The sequence below is a fragment of the Ascaphus truei genome, chromosome 10 (genome assembly GCF_040206685.1).
Source record: "Ascaphus truei isolate aAscTru1 chromosome 10, aAscTru1.hap1, whole genome shotgun sequence".
NCBI classification, from domain to species: Eukaryota; Metazoa; Chordata; class Amphibia; order Anura; family Ascaphidae; genus Ascaphus; species Ascaphus truei.
The window spans coordinates 42,714,925-42,736,877 of record NC_134492.1 but is presented as its reverse complement, the minus strand read 5'-3'; the positions used below and the strand labels follow the sequence as shown (position 1 = coordinate 42,736,877).

Genomic DNA, 21,953 nt, shown 5'->3' with positions numbered 1-21,953 from the left:
GTCTCCTTCAGTAGGTTTAAGTATCTGGTTGTAAATTTCGTATTTTTATATGTGCTATTTCTAAATTCCTATATCTGTGTGTTCCACCCCCCTGAAGTGCAAAGCATTTCTTAGTCAATCCCTCGCTTGTTTGCAAGGCTTTTTTACCACTTCACACTAGCTTAATGTAAGCCAGTGTTTCATTTCCTGTTCCGTATCATCCAGTCCTGTGGGTGAAGATGCAGTGAAGGAATTTTGGGCATTTTAGGTGAGACAAAACCCCAACAATGGGAGGGGGGGGGGGGGGAAATAAAATGAGACAATGCAGTGTTGTGCTTCATTTGCAATAAAGTGAAAGCACTTTAACATATAACACCTTCACTGTCGGTTGAACATTTGTATCCTAGTTTAAAACAGCATTTGCAACCCCCTGCAATATTTTTTAACATTTGTCTACCCCAGTTTTGAAGATTGAAAAAAATTAATACGCAAGTTGAACGAAATCCTTGTGGTTATCGGAGGTCACCGGAGCAACATCATGTCCTGATTACTAAAACACAAACACAAATCCACGGTGTAAGGCTGATCGCAATGGCCTGGACTCAGTGTTGTTTTGTGCGGAGGGAGGACTAACAAGTTAATATCTCTGTAGTTCCCCAGAAGTCTTGAGTAGCACAGTACAGCTCTGGGGGACCTCGTGGTTTAGAAAATATTTCATAAGAACTAAATTAAAATAGATTGTAATCTCTCCAGGGAATGGAGTCCTCTTACACTGTTTGCCTTTATGTTAATATACCTTACCTTGTATTAATATTGTTTTTCTCCAGCATAGCCAATGTTAAATCGCATTTTGGGAAGTTTTGGTTACAATGCAAATGCTATATAACAATAACAGATATTAGTATGTTTAATAGCTTCTGAAATGTACGCCAGTGCAGCCTTATAACATTGCACCACTCGGTAAATAAGGCCCTGTGTAGCCAAACCATTAGGCTGAGCCCCCTGTGCCGCTGACCTCGCTCATGCTTGGAGAGCGGTGACGTCACCAACTCTCCAAGCATGAGCGCCGGGTGTCCTTGCTAATTTGCAAGCGCGCACGGGGGGCGTTGCAGGCAAGCTGAGCGCGGTTCAAAGTCAGATTTTTTTTTTGTTTACGCAAGTGCCAAGCGTGGGTGAGCGTCCGCGCGCACTCCGCGTGAGCCGGGACATAAAAATTGAAATAGCCAGAAGCAACCTCGCCAAGCACCGCCCAGTCCGTGCGCTCAGCGGCACAGGGGACTCAGCCTTATTTTGCATGAGTGAAAAGAATACCCATTTGATTTATTCTGAAAAAGCCTGCCGTGCAATGAGCACTGAAGAACAGAAAGCTAGGATAGATAGGATAGCAAATACAGAGTTTGGGATTGTTCCATGATCTGATAGACCAATACAACAAGGCTAAGCTCACTATGACTGCTAATGTTACATAGTTACATAGTAGATGAGGTTGAAAAAAAGACATGTCCATAGAGATTTACCGATGTTAAATTTTGATGACAGATACTTTATCATATTTGTATTTACAATGTATTGATCCATAGGAAGGCAAACAAAAACCCTTAGTGACACATCATCTAATGATATTTCATAAGAGGAAAAATAAATGTATCCGTGACTCCAGCAATATTCCCTGGATCAACATCCTTCCCATATTTACTTACTGTATTTGGTATATTCCTGTATACCTTTCCTTTCTAAAAGATGTCCAACCTCTTCTTTTTTTAATTTTTTTAAAAAGATATATCTATTGTATCTGCCATCAGTCTCCATGGGTAATGAATTCCACATTTTAACTGCCCTTACTGTAAATAGCCATTTCCTTGAGTTTCTGGTACTTTCTCCTTTCTTCCAACCATAAGGGATGACCTTGTGTCGTTTGTACTGCACTTGGGATGAATTGTTGTAAAGCTCCTATTGGACCTGAATATATTTGTATATACACTGGCGACACACTTTATTCGAGCTCGGCTAGTCCCACGAATTCGGGTATACCCGGGTGTATTGAGGTTATCATGCCCCTCTTTGATGCCTCTTTAATCTGTACCGTTGCTCACATACTCCTTTCCAATGCATGGTATGTCGTTTAATATTTGCATACTATGTGTTTTAATAGATAAGGAGAAGAAATCCAGTAAACCAAAAGACCCACCACCCTTTGAAGGAATGGAGGTAAGATTTAAAGGCCTAAAATGCAACTACATTTCTTAGCAACCAGATAGACGTCCAAAACTATTTACAGAACGTGTTGAGTGGAATTTGGCTGTTTATATATACACAGATGTTTTGACAGTAGAGTCATCAATATAAAAAATAACATCCCCAAAAATATTTAATTGGAGAATGTTTCCATCTACTAAGCAATGTGACCAGAGCTTTCAACAGAATGATTTAATGCAACATCTGTACTTTAGAAGTTTATTTTTTTTTTTTTTAAACAGCAAATAATGGTTTTATATATTGTCATAACTTTAAAATGTTGATTTGACCACATAAGCAGACGACAATAAGCCGTTGATGTTCTGCACGCTTTGTTCATCCCCATTTGATGCGCTCAACCCAAACTGTCCCTTTTTATTTTCAGATTGATGAAGTAGCTAATATTAATGACATGGACGAGTACATAGAATTACTGTATGAAGACATTGCCGATAAAGCCCGTGGCTCTGCCCTTATCCTCCAGCTAGCGCGCAACCCGGACAACTTAGAAGAATTGCTGCTTAACGGTAACATTGCATATCAATTCAAACAAAATATAATAAATATCCCTGCTTTGTATCGTCCATACTGGGTGAACAAAGTAAGACGTGGGGGTTGGTTTCAGTTGGGCAACAGCAAGGACGGAGGGGTAGCGAGGAGACTTATGTGGAGCTCTGGCAGCTTAATTGCATAACGCAAGCAATCGGAGAGGGTCACAATACGGAGTGTATTCTAGGAATAGGTCACTTGCCACTCAATAAATATTCAGTCTGTTTTGTTGTTGCTCGCCTTTTTGGAGTCTCTTAGCTGTATAACTTTACAGAACTGTGGTGCTTAGAAGAGTAGCATTAATGCATCATAAAACCTCAAACACTCCGTATTTCTGTACGTTTGTACAATGAGCAATTTGAACGCTAGTTTGTGTTTTATTACCACAGAGACTGCACTGGGGGCTTTAGCCCGAGTCCTGAGAGAGGACTGGAAGCAGAGTGTGGAACTTGCCACTAATATCATCTATATTTTCTTCTGCTTTTCCAGGTAAGTGTTTAAGAATTTAATGTGGAGACGTTCAGCTAACTTCCCTCATTATCTCCATGAGCAGTGCTAAATATGAAGAAATTAGGATTTTTTATTTATACTGGCTGTATGAATACCTATTAGGTAATGTATGGCTATAACCGTGAATCATTGGTAGCTATATTACAGTTTTCATTACGAGCCCAAATCATCTTGTACATTTTCATACTGTACAGTATGTAGAGGACTACGGTTGAACAATAAATTCCATATGTAGGCAATTTTTAGAACTGTCTTCCTGATGGTTTTTGGTATCAGCGTAGGTAGCCTAAGTTACTTTCCTCTTAAATGTAGTTCTCTGTAGTTCTGCTCCTTTTTAGCAAACCACTGATGGAGAAAGCCCAGCAATGTATACACCACGGTATAACATTCATTGAGCTACATATGTCTGTCCTGCCTGTCCTGTCTGTCCGTATAATGCCCATCTAATTACTCAGTCATGTAATATACAGCACCCTCCACACAAAGATGATAAATCAATTGATTGATTACCAATACCCTATTTATTATATATAATGTGATCTGGCTCCCTTGACAGATCTGCAGTCCAATCTTTCCTACTGTATATGGATGACCCTCCGTCCGATGCTTTCTTACCATTCAAGAGCCAATTGTTGAATAGTCAATCTAGAAATATACTCCATTTGAAGATTAGTCATACACAAATTGAATATCCTACTCATCTGATTGTGAGGTCCATGAGCAAGAGCTGAGCATGGTGTGCAGTTTGTATTACTCCAATTTATATGAAAGAAGGGTTCATGCGGTTTTCGTCAAGTGTCTAAAAACATTTACTTCTGTCTTTAGTTTTTCTCAGTTTCACAAATTAATCACGCACTACAAGATCGGAGCACTTTGCATGAACATCATCGATCATGAGTTAAAGCGCCATGAACTCTGGCAAGAAGAGTTGTCAAAAAAGAAGAGAGCAGATATCCTTTGAAAAATGTGGTCAACATTTTATTGCTGTTAACTTTGTAGGCTGATGTAGGTTTTTCCTTGACTGTCGTGTCAAATCCTTCAGTCCAACACCGCCCTTTGTGACCGTATTTAAACATGTGCAGTATAAGTAGACAAGTTGTTTTGACATAGGTGGCATTCGTCAGTGTAAGTATTCCCAGGTGACATGTGCCTATTGGGTTAAAATATAATCTGAAATGGTCTGCACCATACAGTTTTACCAATCTCATCCGTTTGACGGTAAATTTGTATATTATTATTACTACCGTTTAGTTGTAAAGCGTCAATATATTCCGCGGTGCAGCGTCATGTATGTTACATAAACGGAATGGACATAAATAAGGACATAAAAACTCTGGTGCGCTGGAATAAAACGTGTACACGTCTGGGAGAGTTGGGGCTTGGATCAGATGCCGCCATGTGAGGTTGGGGGGTTCTTAGTCTCTGGCACTAGTCTGTACGCTCTCGTAGTACCGTAAGAAAGAGGTCATTCAGTAATGTTCGTAGCTAGTCTCGGCTGCAGCTGGCAGCCACACACATAAAGTGGTGTAATGTGAACAAAGCCAGGTAAATATTCCTTGACCTTACCCGACTACTTGATGAAGATCCAGAAAATCAAGCCTTGAAGAAGGAATATGAGAAAACATATAAAAAATACCAGGGACTACTTGTTAAACAGGAACAGCTTCTACGTGGTAAGTTCTGCTCTAGATCTATACAGGGGTGAACATTATCGATGAAGACTGTGATGGCAGATAGAATAGATATCTTCAAAAAAAGATCCCAAAATTGCATTCCATATTCAAGGTTTGGTCTTACTAATGCTTAATAAAGGGCATACTTATGTTTACTTGCCTTCCATCCATTGCCTGTTTAATGCAAGATAAGATTGTGTTTGCCTTTGCAGCTACTGCATGACTTTGGGCACTATTGATAAGTCTGCTGACTACAAGCACTCCTAAATCCTTCTCTATCAAGGAAACAGCTTTTCTCCTCAGCACCGGCCCAATTTGTTCAAATCTGAATGTCCAGGAGGGCAATACCCCCTAGCCAGTCCGCCCCTGACTACATCATGGGCCCCAGAGTGCCTGTCCCGATGACGCAAGTGACTACGTCTTGGGATACTCAAAGGGTTAAACCATTAAAAAAAAGTACTTTTCTATATTATAATTTTTGAAGTGAAACTTCTTTAGCGGCACCTATCAGATGAGAAAAATTCCCTGGCAGTAAATGGACTGCATGGTGATGGAAGTGACATTGCAGATGGCAGAACAGGCCAGCAGCAATGTCCGCTTCTAACACCAGCAGTCATCTGCGAGTAGGAAGGCAGCGCGGGGGAAAACATGCGCGCGCATACACAGTGTCTCTGTACCTCCGCCGGGGGGGGGGGGGGGAAGAGAGTGGAGGCTGCTCCGGGCCAGGGGACTCCGACAGACACCCTCCGTGTCCGCAGCTCCGCCTGGGGGGAGGAGAGAGGGAGGTCTGGCTCGACGCGATTGCGCTGAAGGCACCAACGCACCAGCACACGGAGAATAGCACACACACTGACCCCACACACACACACACACACACACACACACACACACACACACACACACACACACACACACACACACTGACTGGCGCGCACACACACACTGACTGGCGCGCACACACACACTGACTGGCGCACACACACACACACACACTGACTGGCGCACACACACACACACTGACTGGCGCACACACACACACACTGACTGGCGCACACACACACACACTGACTGGCGCACACACACACACACTGACTGGCGCACACACACACACTAACTGGCGCACACACACACACTGACTGGCGCACACACACACACTGACTGGCGCACACACACACACACACACACACACACTGACTGGCGCACACACACACACACACACACACACACACACACTGACTGGCGCACACACACACACACACTGACTGGCGCACACACACACACACACACTGACTGGCGCACACACACACACACACACACTGACTGGCGCACACACACACACACACACACTGACTGGCGCACACACACACACTGACTGGCGCACACACACACACACTGACTGGCGCACACACACACACTGACTGGCGCACACACACACACTGACTGGCGCACACACACACACTGACTGGCGCACGCACTGACTGACTGACACACACACAAACACACTGACACACGCGCACACACACTCATTGGCACACACACTGACTGACACACACTGACACACGCACACACACTGACTGGCACACACACTCTGACTGGCGCGCACGCACGCACGCACACTGACTGGCGCGCACGCACGCACCATGACTGGCGCGCACGCACCATGACTGGCGCACGCACGCACACTGACTGGCGCACGCACACTGACTGGCGCGCACGCACGCACCATGACTGGCGCGCGCACGCACACTGACTGGCGCGCGCACACTGACTGGCGCGCGCACACTGACTGGCGCGCGCACACTGACTGGCGCGCACGCACGCACACTGACTGACGCACGCTGACACGCACACACGCACGCTGACGCGCGCACACGCACGCTGACACGCACACACGCGCGCACACGCACGCTGACACGCACGCACGCTGACACGCACACACGCACGCTGACACGCACGCTGGCACGCGCGCATACACTGACTGGCGCACGCGTATACACACACACACACACACACTGACTGGCGCACGCGTATGCACACACACACACTGACTGGCGTATGCACACACACACACACACACACTGACTGGCGCACGCGTATGCACACACACACACACACACACACACACACACACACACACACACTGACTGGCGGACGCGTATGCACACACACTGACTGACGCACGCACCCACAGACACTATCAATATAGAAGTGCAAATAGCTAAAACATGCGTTCTAAGTCAAACTTCGTTGGGTTTTGGCACTGAAATTGTGTTTTGATTTTTAATTAGAAACATCACCATTACAAATACAATTTCTGTGACAAAAGACAAAAGTTTCACTTAAAATGCACATGCTCGGCGCGCGCACACTTTTTTTTTTTTTTTTTTCCGTCAAGTATCTGGAATTTCAATCATTTTAGCAAAGCATGTTTTACTATTTTAATACAAAAAGTAGTTTTCTTATCCAAAGAGAGAAGACATGAGGCACACAGAGATCTTAAATACATATGAAAATTCAACAAATATTGAGGGTTTGTTACCAAGGACACTAAACACTCTAGTTGGTATGAACAATATGCTGTAGATCTCTTAGGTAATGCAAGTTCAGCTTTTCATAACTGCAGTTACATTGTAGGAAAGGTCTGAAAAAACCCAGGAGTATCGTTGGATGCCTTTTTGTATGGTGTGAAGGGCAAACTTCCACGTCGCTGCATCCCAGGGGGCAACCATGACATTGTTAATGTTCATACTGAATGCTGTATTTCAAGCTCTTAAACTCATGTTAAATTTATCTTGTAAACGCCTGTTTAACACTTTTTTAAGGTGCAATGATAAAACCAGTTCCCCCTTTCAATGCATATTTGCTGCACTGTAGGTTGTGATATATTTTTGGGAGCTGACATTGGGGTTCTTCATAGATGAAATTCTGGTGTAAAGGACTTTCAGTACCTCAAGTTTACTTCTCAAGTCAACTCTAAAAGAAACCTATGTAGTTTTGAAAGCTCTGTACATATAATTTCCTTTACTAAGAACTTGGTTACCTAAAAGGTATCCTAAAGGTCAGCTAAAAGGTGTCACACACGGTCCTCATTTGCATGTCACTACCCAGAATCCCTGGCTGCAGTGGAAGCATTGTATGCTAACCGATAATGGTGAAAGACTGGGTTGCAGACCTGTGTGGGACATGCAAATGCATCCACAAGTGATATTTTTAATTCCTCTAAAATGTATCCTAATTTACAATAACTTTACATTTATCCAGAATTCCTCTAAAATGTATCCTAATTTACAATAGCTTTACATTTATCCAGGACCAATATGGCTACTAGAGCTTTGAATTCCTTTTAATGTAGTCCTGTTCTCAGTGTAATTTGAATGAAGTTTGAGCTGGTGTTAACCTCTTGTGCCTGAAATATATGTTGAACATTTTTACACATGACCTGCTAATGCAGAAATAATTGTTGGAAAAAGGTCAGTGGAGAGGAAAGAGACGAACTGGAGAGAAACCCCCGCTACAGCTTGGTAATGATAGGTGATGGTGCTAATTGGGGCAATATTACTGTAACAACTGTAAAGAAGAATTGATAGCACTCTGTCACTAGGATGAATGATTAATGTATTAATCCAAATATATTTTATTAGGAACAAATGATAAAATAATGGGCTGTTGGCATTTTATCATGGTTTTTAAGATTTGTTCCACTTCATCCTTTTCCCTTGGTAGTTGATTTCATATAATTTACACCACGGCGCACAGTGTTGTGTAGTTTCACACTGTTCTTAGCATTGAGTGCTCTCTGGGGTTTCGATACTCCCATTGGATTCCCAATGCGTTATTTAATTGTTTTTCTTAAAGCCCATTATTTTATCGTTTGTTCCTAATAAAATATATTTGGATTAATACATTAATTATCCATCCTAGTGGCAGAGCGCTATCAATTTGGGGTTCTTCGTCTTTATAGTTGTTATAGTGGAGGGGAAAGCAAACAATTGGTTAAATTGTAGGTGCTCAAGGATGATCACATCTCTTAAATGTACTGCTGCTATATTTAAATTACAAATCACTCAGCACTTGTAGTACCACTTTTGTACTCTAAACATGGTAACTGTTTTTAAGGATCGTTAAACTATTTTTTTTTTTTTTTTTTAGTTTAACATTCTTTGTGGGGCTTCTCTTGTATTTATGCGCATTTGATTTTTACTGTAGAATGATTCCAAGTATCAATAAAAAAAGCACAGCTGAAACAAATCCTAACCAGCCCTTTAGGAAGATTTGGAGCAAACTTCTTAGTACCTAGTTGCAGCTTAGATTTACTCAGATTCTGAAGGCCAAAGGTAATATCAAATAGGATAACCACTCAAAGAATGTCATCTTTTTATCCAAGCGGTGGTCCAAGCCACGTCTCTTGCTGTCATCAGTGGCCTTCTTGAATCTCCATATAGCAATATCGATATATCTATATAGCAGCCAGCTAATCTTTATCTTGATTAAAGTCAGCATAGTAATCTCATAAATCCACACAAGCAGAAAACATTGCACAGCATTTGAGTGATCACCTTCATCAGGTACTTATTTTAAAAAATAAAGTATTTTTAATGTAGATTTTGTTGTTGGTTGTGATACATTTTAAGGAGAACGACGGGGTGTTTAATAGATTAAATATAGTGCAAGCTCTTGAAGCACTTGAAATGTGTGCAATGTTCTCTGCTTGTGTTCATTTAATGGAATTACTATGCTGACTTTATCAATTTTGATATGATATGATATATAAACGTGAGACTCGTGACATTTTAATGCAGGCCTCTTCATATGCTGAAGAGTGGACACTCCAATGCATGTACTGATGACTACTATATCAATAATAGGAGCTTAAACTTGGCTGTATTGAGCTGTATTCTTCTGTGCTTTTGAACAAACTTTTAACCACACTGCTCCCACTCTTTGGAACAATCTGCCTCGTACACTTCGAGAGGCCCCCTCTCTGGAAATCTATAAAAACAGGCTCAAGACCTACCTGTTTACCCAGGCATTTAATTAATGAACCACACCAGTCTGGCATTTAAGAGCTACAGTACAGTCCTATCCTGTGTTGTATCTTTCCTTGTTTGGTCTCTTTTTATAACCTTAAATGTTTTCTTCTTCTTTTTCCTTTGTGTAACTGTGAAGCGTTTTGAGTCCCATTGGGAGAAAAGCACTATATAAATAAAGTTATTATAAACTCAAAGCTGTTTTGTGAATGTCCCCATCTCTGTCATCTTTAGTTGCCCTCTATCTGCTGCTGAACCTCGCTGAGGACACTCGCACGGAGCTAAAGATGAGAAACAAGAACATTGTTCAAATGCTGGTGAAGGCACTGGATCGAGACAATTTTGAGCTCCTCATCCTTGTTGTTTCCTTTCTGAAGAAACTCAGCATCTTTATGGAAAACAAGAATGACATGGTGAGTTTAGCACTATCGGAGTTGTTGAGCAATCTACATTACTCGGAACTCCTCTTGAAAGCGAGAGAGGGTCACTGGCCGAACTTTTTTTGCATCCTACCCTATGTATGTTCCTTATGTATTTGAAAGTTGTTGCAAGACAGTGAAAATGAACGATTTCTTGGTGATGTTTTTCAGCAAATTGCTGCCTGGGCAAAGGACAAAAAAAAGTTAAAATATGCAAAATGGCATAGGCTGCATAATACTTTTAAAAATGCCATCCCAGAAAGCTGGTCAGAAACCACCTTTTTTCATTTTATCATGTGTTTTCAGTATACATATCCCACTCTGTCCTTATCAAAGAGCCAATAAGGTAAGGGGTGGAAGGTGTTTTTTTTGCCTATACAAACTGTTGACTGCAGTGACATGAGACAAAAGGGTGTAGCTAGAGGAAATCAAACCCCTCCCAAGTCTCACCCTCACCACGTTAACAAAGTAGCTATAAATATCTTTTAAAAGACTTGCAGTATGGCCATCAGATTTTGGGTTAAAATAATAAATTTTAAAAATAAGTTGCCAGATCATTTCATTGAGCTCTGTTTTAAAGCTCTACACTAGGGTCTAGACAACCATTGTGAAAGGATTCATATAATGGCCTTGGCTCACAAAGCCAAAATATAAACAATATAGGCCCTTGACGTTTCGGAACAGTTATGTTTGAAGCATTTTCACAAACGTGTCCTACACCTTTTTTGACCAAGGTACAAAATTGCAGGCAAAATAGATAGTACATAAAGATCGTTTTATCTTTAAGGCATCGAAAGTCTGAAGTTGACAGTGGAAAAAAAACTTTACTGGAGTTTTACCAATCAGTTATCATATGTCTCTTCTGGCTGCTAATGAGCATGTGATCTCAGGTCTCAGATTTGCTCATATCTTGGATTACAGCTTTTGACCTTTATAGCAGTGCGTTTTTTCAAGCACTGAAAGACCATGCTTAAAACTATAAGGAATGTAAAGCTTTGCCTACATTAGTATAACATATGTAGCGCACTTTCCCCCACCCTATGGGAGATATGGCGGCTACTGTGTGTGGTGTGTTACCTGTGGCTCGCAGGAGGCCTGAACCTCCGCCGCTGGGAGCCTGCGGTGTACCTGATATGTCTGGTGACCGCGCCTCCACCTGCAGGGGATCCCAACGGGGAGGGATAAGCCCCTTACAGGAACAATACCAATAATACACACACTCAAGTATATGCTAACATCCTTTACTGAACACAATAATATCGGTACCCTGTACCACACAGTAAGATAGGCCCCAACCTGAGTGTCCCCAAAGTACATTGGGTGCAAGACACCAATACCCTGATGTCCCTTTTCCCAATGTCAAGGCCCACCCAAAGTGTAAGAGAGAGCGCTATCCTGTGACGTGTTGGTGCACTTAATTGGGTACCTGCCCGGGAGCTCCAGCACCCGGGTGATGCAGATTAACACAGAGGATCCGTCTGATCCAACGTCATCCACGATGGCGTCCGCCTCCGCATGGGGTGAATTCCGGCATGGATAATATCACCTTGCAGTCTCTCACAGGGAGGTGGCTAATCCCAGACCACAGGCCGCAATCACCATGCGGCGTCTTCACTGTGTCCCTGACACTAGACAGTAATTGGGGAAGCGTCCCTATCTAAGGGGCCTTCCCTGTAGCAACCACAAGCTACTGTGAGTCGGGGCCTAGCTGGGGCCTAATGGGGGGGTCTCTGGCCTACTGACACCCTGCACCTACACCCTTACTCCCTGATGTCCCAGCTCCGACTGCCTGGCATGTCTTTGCCCGCGAAATGTATCAATAGATGAGCAGGGGGTTCTCACAGCCCTATTGGCTGGTTCGCGCCATGTAATTCACTGCCCCAGAGGCTCATGGGATATCTAGTCCCCGCAGAGAGCCTTTCCCTATTGGCCGCCGTTTGCGCTACTTTCTGCGCATGTACGCTATTTGTAATGGCCGCCACGCTAGGGGAAGACACTGCGCATGCAAATGCAAGTTGGCGGCGCCCTGAGTACTTGCTCCCCTTGGAGCTCCAGCGAGGCGCTCGCCACTCCGGAGGCCCCCAGACTCTCCCCACAACCTCCCCAGCCTCACCGCTGGGACCCGTGCTACCCGCAGTGCTCTCGTCCGCAGCGGAGGTGAGGGGGACTTAAGTGGAGCCCAGAGGGCTGGGATGTTAAGGGTATCTTCCCATGTGCATTAGTGGGAAGCCATCTTACAGATTTGTATTTATTGTTAATTGTGGAGTTGAAAAGTACATGGCTTGTGTTGCAGAAACCATTTATAACCAGTTTTGAGGCAACAATCACTTTATCTCCCTGTTCCTCTGCGTATCTACCTTTTTTAGTTGGAGTTCTGATTCTATTAAACCTCACACTGATGAGACCCAAACGAAATGACTGTCTGTTAGTAGTTTTACAGGCTATGCACTTCTTTAACCCAGGCTCTGCAATACTACAGGTGGTCCATGTTAAAATGAACAAGAAGCAAGGTGACACACTGTGAGTGCTCATTTGCATGCCATTACCCAGAATCCCTGGCTGCATTGTATGCCAAGAGATAATGGGGACTGCAGGGTTGCAGACCTGTCTGAGACATGTGAATGTGCTCACAAGCGGTATTTTTATTTGCTGATTATATTAATAGCAAGAGCCTCATTCCTTTCATCTTTCAAACTTGCCATGCAGACTTGTGTGCCCCATAGATGGCCTAAGTATTTGTAAGTGCAATGCACTTGGGAATTGTCCTACCCTAGGAATACATGAAAAATGTGGATGTTTTTTTCCATTAATTTTATTTTGTAACTATGCTTGCCGATCATCTCTCTACCATGTCTGTCCCCCCTTATACTAAAGCTTCTTCTACTTCTACGCAAAGTAGAGTGGGTATCCGTGTTGGTCCTTTCTTCCATGTAGTAACAAAAGAGGGCGAGGGAGTAGTGATATGCCTTTTATTGGACCAACAAGTAGTCATGTTACAAGCTTTCAAACCTCTCTGGGTTCTTCATCTGGTCTATCAATAATATAACATGAAGTAACCTCAACACAGGGAACTTTTGTCCGGTCTGCCATTGTCTGATTTCTACCTCAGTTCTCCGTCTAATTTTGTGTATTAATTTGTGATTCTCCAAAATGTATGGCACCATTCTAGAAAATGTCTTAAACTTGTACTGTGTGGAAGTAATTCCAAGGTAGAGGCTAATTGAGTAAGACATTAAATAAAAAATGTCATGTACCTATAATGGCAATTATTGTAAATAGGGATTCTGGTTTTCTGTGTATTTTTTATTTATTTTTTTTATTAAAAAAAAAATCAGTTTATTGTTTAAACATTGAAAAGCACAAATTGACATACATTTGAATTTGGTGTTTGTCGGTACACTTTTTTGTTAGTTTATTACTCTCCCGCTGTGCCTTTTTGTCTGAACTGTGGACGGAAAAGAAGGCATTTAATAGGAAGGGCGGCTTCATTTCCGGTGTTTATCGTTTTTTGTTTTTTTTTAACCGAAAGTGAAACATGATCAGTCAGTGTTTTTATGTTATTCGGTTAAACCCTAAAACCGGAATCCCTAATTACAATGTGCCATGCTCATTTTCATTGGAGTTTTCAAATGGTTCCGTTTTTTTTCTCCCACAAACAAGTAGGGGCCTATTTAGGTCTATATATAATGTGTGAGCTGCCTATCAAAGCCAAGCCTGCGGTTTCTAATCTCTAAGCACATCCCATACGGGCTGTAATGAAGCCTAGGTCAGAAGAGGACAAATCATAGCATGTCACTTGGCATCGCATACAAATCCAGGATATCTGCCTGTCCCAAGCTGCTAGTAAAACTATAGGCAAAGGCTACATTTTCAGCAACTGCACCTATAAAAAAAAATTCTTCATTTGGTCATTAACCTCTTTGTTGTTTTTTTTTATTATTCCCCAAATAAAATATTCTACAGCTCAATTGTTCTTTTGCTGTGATGCACATGTTCTTTTAAATTGTTTAGTGCTGAATCTGTGCCCAAATGATACCTCTGCTAGGCTATTAATATAGTGGAGGTCTCCTCACTGTACCTGGACACCAGATGTCTCATGTTCTTCCTCCATATGTTTTTCTGTCCGCTTTAATAGTTTTATTGCTGTGCAGACTATTAAATTGTAAATATACATCATGTAAGATTGTTCTGAAGTCACTGATTTAAATGACATTTACTTGGGCATACAGGACTCTCTATATTACATACCTTCTTGAAACATTTCTGTTTTTTGTTGGAGCAATTTATTTCCTTTATTTATATTTAATAAAAACACAGTTAATTAGTTTAAAATGTCCAACGATCACTATAAACGATTTGTTTATTTTGCAGACTACAGAGTTTTACCAAGCTGATTTACCGTCGCTGTTAGTAATAATGATAATGAGAGAACCTGATGCTTAAATTAATGAGCAGCCTAGTTGTACACATGTAGCCAAACTGTCTCTGTCCCGGGTGCTGAGGCAAAAACAAAAAAGAAGCAAAGTGCCGCCGCTCCGGAGAAGGTGAAAGCCACGGAGACCTGTGGAGGGTCCATACTTCTGTATGGGATTTTCAGCCGTGTTAATCCCGGCTGCTGGGGGATGTTGCAGTTTAATTCCCATGGCTTTCCCCGGCCGCAGGGGGGAAACATTAGTCTTGTTACGTCTGTAAGTTGCGTTCATCTTTTTTGGGTGGGGGTTGATATTTTTCTGGAAATTTGATATAGCACAGTTCTGCATATAGTGGCAACATTTTCTGAAAATGTCAAAGATTTGTTGTGGAGTCGCAACTACTCTGAGAACGGAACCAAGTGAACCGGAGTAGAGGCAACATATTCGCATTAAAGAACATTCACAAAGCTGGTCATGAGTAAGGCTTTCAAAAGCGGAATCCCCATCCTGAAAGGGAGATTTTAGTCCGAATACCTGCAGCCTCGGTTTTAAAAATGTCTCCAATATTATTTGGGAAAAGCTTGAGGTTCCTGGCAAGGGCAAAGGCCATGCAGGAATAAGGCCTAATTCACATTGCTTTACCAACTATTGTAAGGCCATAGAAGTAAATGGGCTTACTGTGTTGTATTTGGGCCTTGTGGACGGAAGTTCACAGAGGTACGCAATTAGGAGGCTTTATAATGTGAAATTATAATAAGGCTTTATTGTGCCTTTTCTTTTTTATCAGGAAAACATCCAAACAAGGGGGAAGAACAAAGCTTCCGTTCACTTGGGAGTATTTCTAGTGAAAACACTATGCAATCAATTCACATCTCCCTAGTCAAGCATTTCTCCCCAGCCCCAAACATAGCATGCAATAAGCAGATATAAGCAGTCTCTTAAGAATAAAAGTCTTATCTGTTTGTAAGCTTCTCTGCTCTCCTGGATCCGCACCCATGCGTGCACAGAAAATATCAGCATCCAGGTTTTAGAAGTCTTATTTGGTCCTTGTGGTTTGGAGGGAAAATCTTTACTGTCCCTGCTTCAGCTCCCTTGTCTTCAGGGTTTGTCAGCATACAGGTTTAGAAGTTTTCCCTGTGTCTTGAAAGCAGCTCTGCTATCTTTTGGCAGAGCTCAAGACAAGGGTGTCTCCAAGTTCAGCTCAGGTGTCCGCTAAAGAGTTCTCACTTCCTGTTTCAAAAGACAGGCTTTCTAAGCCATCTAATCAGGCAGGTGGTGTTTAGTAATTACCAGAGGTTAACCACCACACTGCTGGATTAAAGGCACATTCCTGAACAGGGATAAGTCCCCTGTTACAGGCCTCATTGAGTAATTATGTTCTATTCAGCCATATTATCTAACAAGTAACACTTGCACATAGATGTTTAGTTAATACACTACTTAAAACTATAAAACTTTGAAGGCAAAATAAGTTCTAACTAATTTGTGTGATGTCTACACAATTCATTGTAGTGCTATACATTGCCTTTTGAGGAGCCAACATGAGTTCTTCATACATTCTACTATACAGCGGTCTCCAAGTATACAAATTAAGGTTTCAAAAGCTGTATGTACTGTCACTGCAAGTTGGCCCCCATAAAAGGTGTCACAACCTATATTGGATCTACACTTCTACAGTACCAATGCGACTATAAAAACCTTGAACTAATTGTTGCCTGCATTAATTCTTGATTGGATTATATTAAAAACAGAATTTTGTATGTTCCTTACTTTGTCTGAGTTTACGCCATTTTATTAATTCCAGACTTTTTGCGGCTTTCTGGAGCTGCATGCCAGAAAGCTTCATTTCTGAAAAACAATACTTACAATGGACTTGCTTTTTGTCTAAACATTACAAAAAACAAACAAAATGGCCAGTATTGTTATCGGTACGGGATCGACGTCAATATGTAGTGAGGCGTCTCCTGCCATTAGACACCTTCTGGCACTGGATTGACGTAAATGTTTTTAAAGGTGTATTCCAGTGCTGGAAAGTACATTGTGGCAAAGTAGTGCTTTGTAAACCGCTAAAAGACCTCACTCCCTCCCCTCAGCCACCGTCAATCAACGAAAGCGCTGTAATTTCAATATTTGTGTAAATAACACTACAATTTCTGCTTCCCAGTCTTTCTGGTGATGGTCTGATCTGGCCACATGCATCTTGGTTTATGTGTAGTGATGCATGTCCAAAAAATAACATACTGTACTGTTATAATGTGCATCAAAAATGAATTGACTATAATATTGCTGTTTAAACCTTGACCCTGTCAGTGACAACAAACTGAAAGCTGTGAACTATAAACTTGTGTGTGAACGATATTGAAGCAGTAAATACTGTTGGAGACAATAGGAAAAAACTCTGCCAAAATTCCATGGTCATCCTCTTGGAATTTTGTAATTACTTTCTAGAGTTTTTATTTGCCATGTTGCATTTCAATTGAGCTCGATACATTTTCATGTTAAGTTACAATACAATGCTGAGCTCACGGGTGATTTCTTTCTTTTAATGCTTGTGTGTTCCAGGCTGAAATGGATATCATTGAAAAACTGTCAAAAATGGTGCCATGCGAACACGAAGACTTGCTGAACATAACCTTGCGGCTTCTACTGAACCTCTCATTTGACACTGGCCTAAGGAACAAGATGGTGCAAGTTGGACTTCTCCCAAAGCTCATAGTGCTCTTAGGTATATTTATAGTTTGTACACATGACCAAACGTCTTTACCACACACAGACACACAGACACACGTGTGTATGAAAATATATATTCTGTGTCCATATCTACTTGGTGCATGGATACTAAATATACTAGATGTGGAAATGTGTTACAATGATGAACTACAAATAACCCAAAAAAGCACTTCATTCAATACAAATATGGAAAAGAAAGTGACCGTGGCACAGGATCCTGGAGGGGGATTCTCTCCTGTGTTCCCAAGTAATCCGCTGAAGTGGTTACTCCTCCACTTCAAACAGCATACGGAGGGAGAAGAGAGAGCGGAAACACAGTGCAGATCAATAACTTTTTTTTATAAAGAAACACAATTCTTTGCACTCACACTTTCCCAGTTCTTTACAGCATTAGAACATAAAGGTGCTCTCCAGGAGGTTTGAGGCGTTTGAAATCAGTCATCCAGGACAGTCTTGCTGCTGTCAGACACCTCAGAGCGACACAGTCTGCAGACCACTTGCGTCAGCCTTGAAGTCTTGCAATGTTTCTCAGTCTTGTCCCGTCCTCCTCTGATCCGATTACTGAGCTGAACATCTGAACAGGGGTTTTCGCACGTTTGGTTCCTCAGGAGTCTTTGAGGAAGACTGTGTTTCCTCTCTTCTCCCTCCGTATGCTGTTTGAAGTGGATGAGTAACCACTTCAGCGGATTACTTGGGACCTTAGGCGAGAATCCACCTCCCAGGATCCTGTGCCACGGTCACTTTCTTTTCCATATTTGTATTGAATGAAGTGCGACTTCTCGTTTTTTGTAGTTCATCATTGTAACACATTTCCACATCTTGTATATTTAGTTATCCATGCACCAAGTAGATATTGACACATTAGAGAGTATCCGTTTTGAGCCACGACCACTCCCTTTAAATATGATCACCTTTTTATCAGGATCGCAATCTATTAACATGTTGTTATATCAATCACCACACTAAAAGCACCTAGGTTTTTGTTTTTTGAGTGACCCTGACAGCAAGGGGCCATGAAGTCAGCCGACAGTTCCCGGGAAAGGAAGCAGCTGTCTCCTTAAGAGTGGCTAAACAGGGTCAGAATAATGGACAAGCCCAACGCCAAACAACATAAACCATTTGTGTATGTTTGGACTAATTGCCCATGTACAACTCTCCCTTTTCTTCATGTATCTGCCATAGGCGTCTATTTTCAAGAAATATTGACACCACACACGCAATGCTTTTTTGGAGTTCTAATTGATCCTACTGGCTTCTGCGTGCATTGATATCCAAAAGTAACATCTGCAGTGGTTTTGACCTGCTCACTATGGACTGTTAGAATTGATACCGAGGGCTTTGTAGGAAAGACATTGTGCTCAAAGTGTACATGAGTTTCTGAATATATCATGTTTTCCCCCAAGCAGCTCTGCTGGGTGGCTGTTTCATGCTTCCACCACCCTTTCCGTTAATAAGTTACTTTAATAAGTTTCTACTTTATTTTCTCTTAGTCTTTGTAAAATGACTTTGTTGCTCAAAGGCAAGCTATTCTTCAGGAAAATGCTTCCACCCTATGTCTTGTTTGCACCCTTTATCAGGGCCGGGGCTCGGTACAGGGTTTTTTGCGGGGCCTCTTACCTGGTCCGGCGGGCCTTTCTCCTCCTCAGACATCGAGGCGTCATGACGTAACGCCTTGCCGCGTCACGTTGTCATGGCAATGCGACACAATTTGATGTTGCATTGCCATGACGGGATGCTATAGGAGGGGAGATGACGCCGGACCAGTTAAGGGATACCGAGGCCCGTGTTCTCCCTTGACAATTAGTTTAACTGTTGTGGGGAAGAGCATCTTAAGTGCGGGGCTAGGCACGATGGCACAGACAGAACCGCCATCAAGCCGGCCCTGCAGTTAAGATCTCTGAAAATCATGATCACACCTACAGTCTCTGTTTTTCTAGTGTACGTGTTTCTGGTGTTTTTACCTTCTTGGGAAATCTTTTCTGTGCTATTGTAATGCTGCTGCTGCTGCTGCTGCTGCTGCTTTTCTGTTCACGGCCGTTTTGTGATGTGGCTTCCAGATCTGGCACCATATATAGATGAGGTCTGTACACATCTTATTAGTGGTATTAATACCGTCCTCCACCTTCTAGCAATGTGGCACTATATACTGTAGGATATCTGTTATGAGATTTCCTAAATGTGACTAAATGACATCAGTTTCCCCTCATTATATATATGTTCCCCCTCATTATATATAAATTCTGGCAAGCCAGATCAGCAGCTGTAACTATACCTGCATCATGTTCTGTTGCATGTGTTTGACATGTAGCTTGCACATGCCGTGTGATCACTCATACTCTGTGCTTCATACTGATGGACTGCTTTCTAGGGTAGCTTTCTAAATATTCAATGCTGTGTTAAACAATTGGACAACGATCTGTTCATGCAATTAATAAAGAGGTGTAATAATCTTTTCTTGTTTTAATTTACACATCAATTTTCCTTTAGAGAAATAAAAGGAAGTTTAGGCTCATTATCACTTTAAAGTTACACTACAATCACGGGTTTCTACTGTACGTCTCATCTACTCCAGTACTATACATCTCACTTTTGCTTGTGATCCCATTACAAATGACACTATAAATTGCTCTGTTATGATGAGCTACGTATGCTAAGGAGGGAGCAAGTGAATCATAATTGGGTTCTTCCTTACTTAATTTTCTAACTGCAAACACTGTTCCTTCAGTGTAGTTTTTTTTAGGGTGTTGCCTTACTTTTTATTTATATATATATATATATATATATACACCCTAAAAAAACTACACTGAAGGAACAGTGTTTGCAGTTAGAAAATTAAGTAAGGAAGAACCCAATTATGATTCACTTGCTCCCTCCTTAGCATACGTAGCTCATCATAACAGAGCAATTTATAGTGTCATTTGTAATGGGATCACAAGCAAAAGTGAGATGTACAGTACTGGAGTAGATGAGACGTACAGTAGAAACCCGAGATTGTAGTGTAACTTTAAAGTGATAATGAGCCTAAACTTCCTTTTATTTATTTCTCTAAAGGAAAATTGATGTGTAAATTAAAACAAGAAAAGATTATTACACCTCTTTATTAATTGCATGAACAGATCGTTGTCCAATTGTTTAACACAGCATTGAATATTTAGAAAGCTACCCTAGAAAGCAGTCCATCAGTATGAAGCACAGAGAATGAGTGATCACATGGCATGTGCAAGCTACATGTCAAACACATGCAACAGAACATGATGCAGGTATAGTTACAGCTGCTGATCTGGCTTGCCAGAATTTGTTGCCTTCCATCACCCCTCAAACTAAACAAGATATTTATTAATTTAGCAAATTCCTCTGCAATGTTTGAGGGATTGTATGTGACCCCTCCTCCTTTTGTCCTAATAGCAGGAACCGAGGCCCGCGCCCTGATCCCTCTGAGTTTATTTCCCAATAAACGGTCTGCCTTATCTCCCTTATTATAGTATGTCTGCTTGGTCCACTGAAGAGTTTAAGGGCCCATCCTCCGATTGCAATCTCTTAAGCTCCTCCCTTGCCTCGCTCAGTATTTTATAGAGTTTCATCTACGAGTTTTTTGAATGTGAACTTTCCAATGTTACAATTTTTCCCGTTCAATATTTTTGTTTTTCCATTTGTATTCTCTTTCTATAGGATGCAATTGAAATAAGCTGTTCCCTAGTCATGGCATTATGCGCCTCCTATAATATTGCTGTCTATTCTACCGACCCATTATTAATCTGAAAATAATTTTTGTGTGAGTCTACAATTTGTGAGCTAATTTCTGGGAAATTTAGAAGCGAGTCATTCATTCTCCAGTCAAATGATTGAATCTTGGCAAATGGGGGTCAAACAAGATCGCCACAGGAGCGTGATCCGACCACGTAATAGAGCCTATATCGGAGTGAACCAACACTTCTAAAATTTTTGGGGTAACAAATATATTATCAATTCTAAAGTATGAGTCGTGTGGGATTGAGTAAAAAGAATAATCTCTCTGACCTTTTATGTGAGTGGCGCCAGGCCAGAAGACCAAACTCTTTAACAGTCTAAATTTCTTTGATGCAATACAAGTCATTGAATAGTGTGACTGCCCAGGATTTGTGGTTTTGTCCATATCTGAATCAGGGACCATATTAAAGTCGCCTCCTAAAATTATTAACTGTTCTCGACTGACTCCCAAAGATTCCAATGTTTCCTTTAAAAAATCAATTTGCCCCTGAAAGTAGACCATGGACCACGAGGGACCTCCCTTCTTGGTCTCTCTTAATCTCCAATATCTGGAACGGGATACCGTGCTTTATCAAAATCGCCACACCTCTTCTTTTGCTTGTAAAAGACTAATAGAGTGCTATGTGGTACATCCTGTTAAAAGTATTTGGGGGATCCTGAGTGTCAAAGTGC

General features: G+C 41.7%; 1 protein-coding gene across 1 annotated transcript in view; it reads left to right on the top strand.

Annotated features, from left to right (window-relative positions):
• The window catches only part of KIFAP3 (kinesin associated protein 3), a 133,717-nt gene that overhangs the window by 27,310 nt on the left and 84,454 nt on the right, over positions 1-21,953 (top strand). Inside the window, exons 4-10 of the mRNA XM_075616832.1 lie at positions 2,132-2,187; positions 2,600-2,741; positions 3,153-3,252; positions 4,099-4,223; positions 4,848-4,946; positions 10,208-10,386; positions 17,367-17,529. Of these exons, the coding sequence (XP_075472947.1) occupies positions 2,132-2,187; positions 2,600-2,741; positions 3,153-3,252; positions 4,099-4,223; positions 4,848-4,946; positions 10,208-10,386; positions 17,367-17,529 (864 nt within the window). The remainder of the gene's footprint in view (positions 1-2,131; positions 2,188-2,599; positions 2,742-3,152; positions 3,253-4,098; positions 4,224-4,847; positions 4,947-10,207; positions 10,387-17,366; positions 17,530-21,953) is intronic.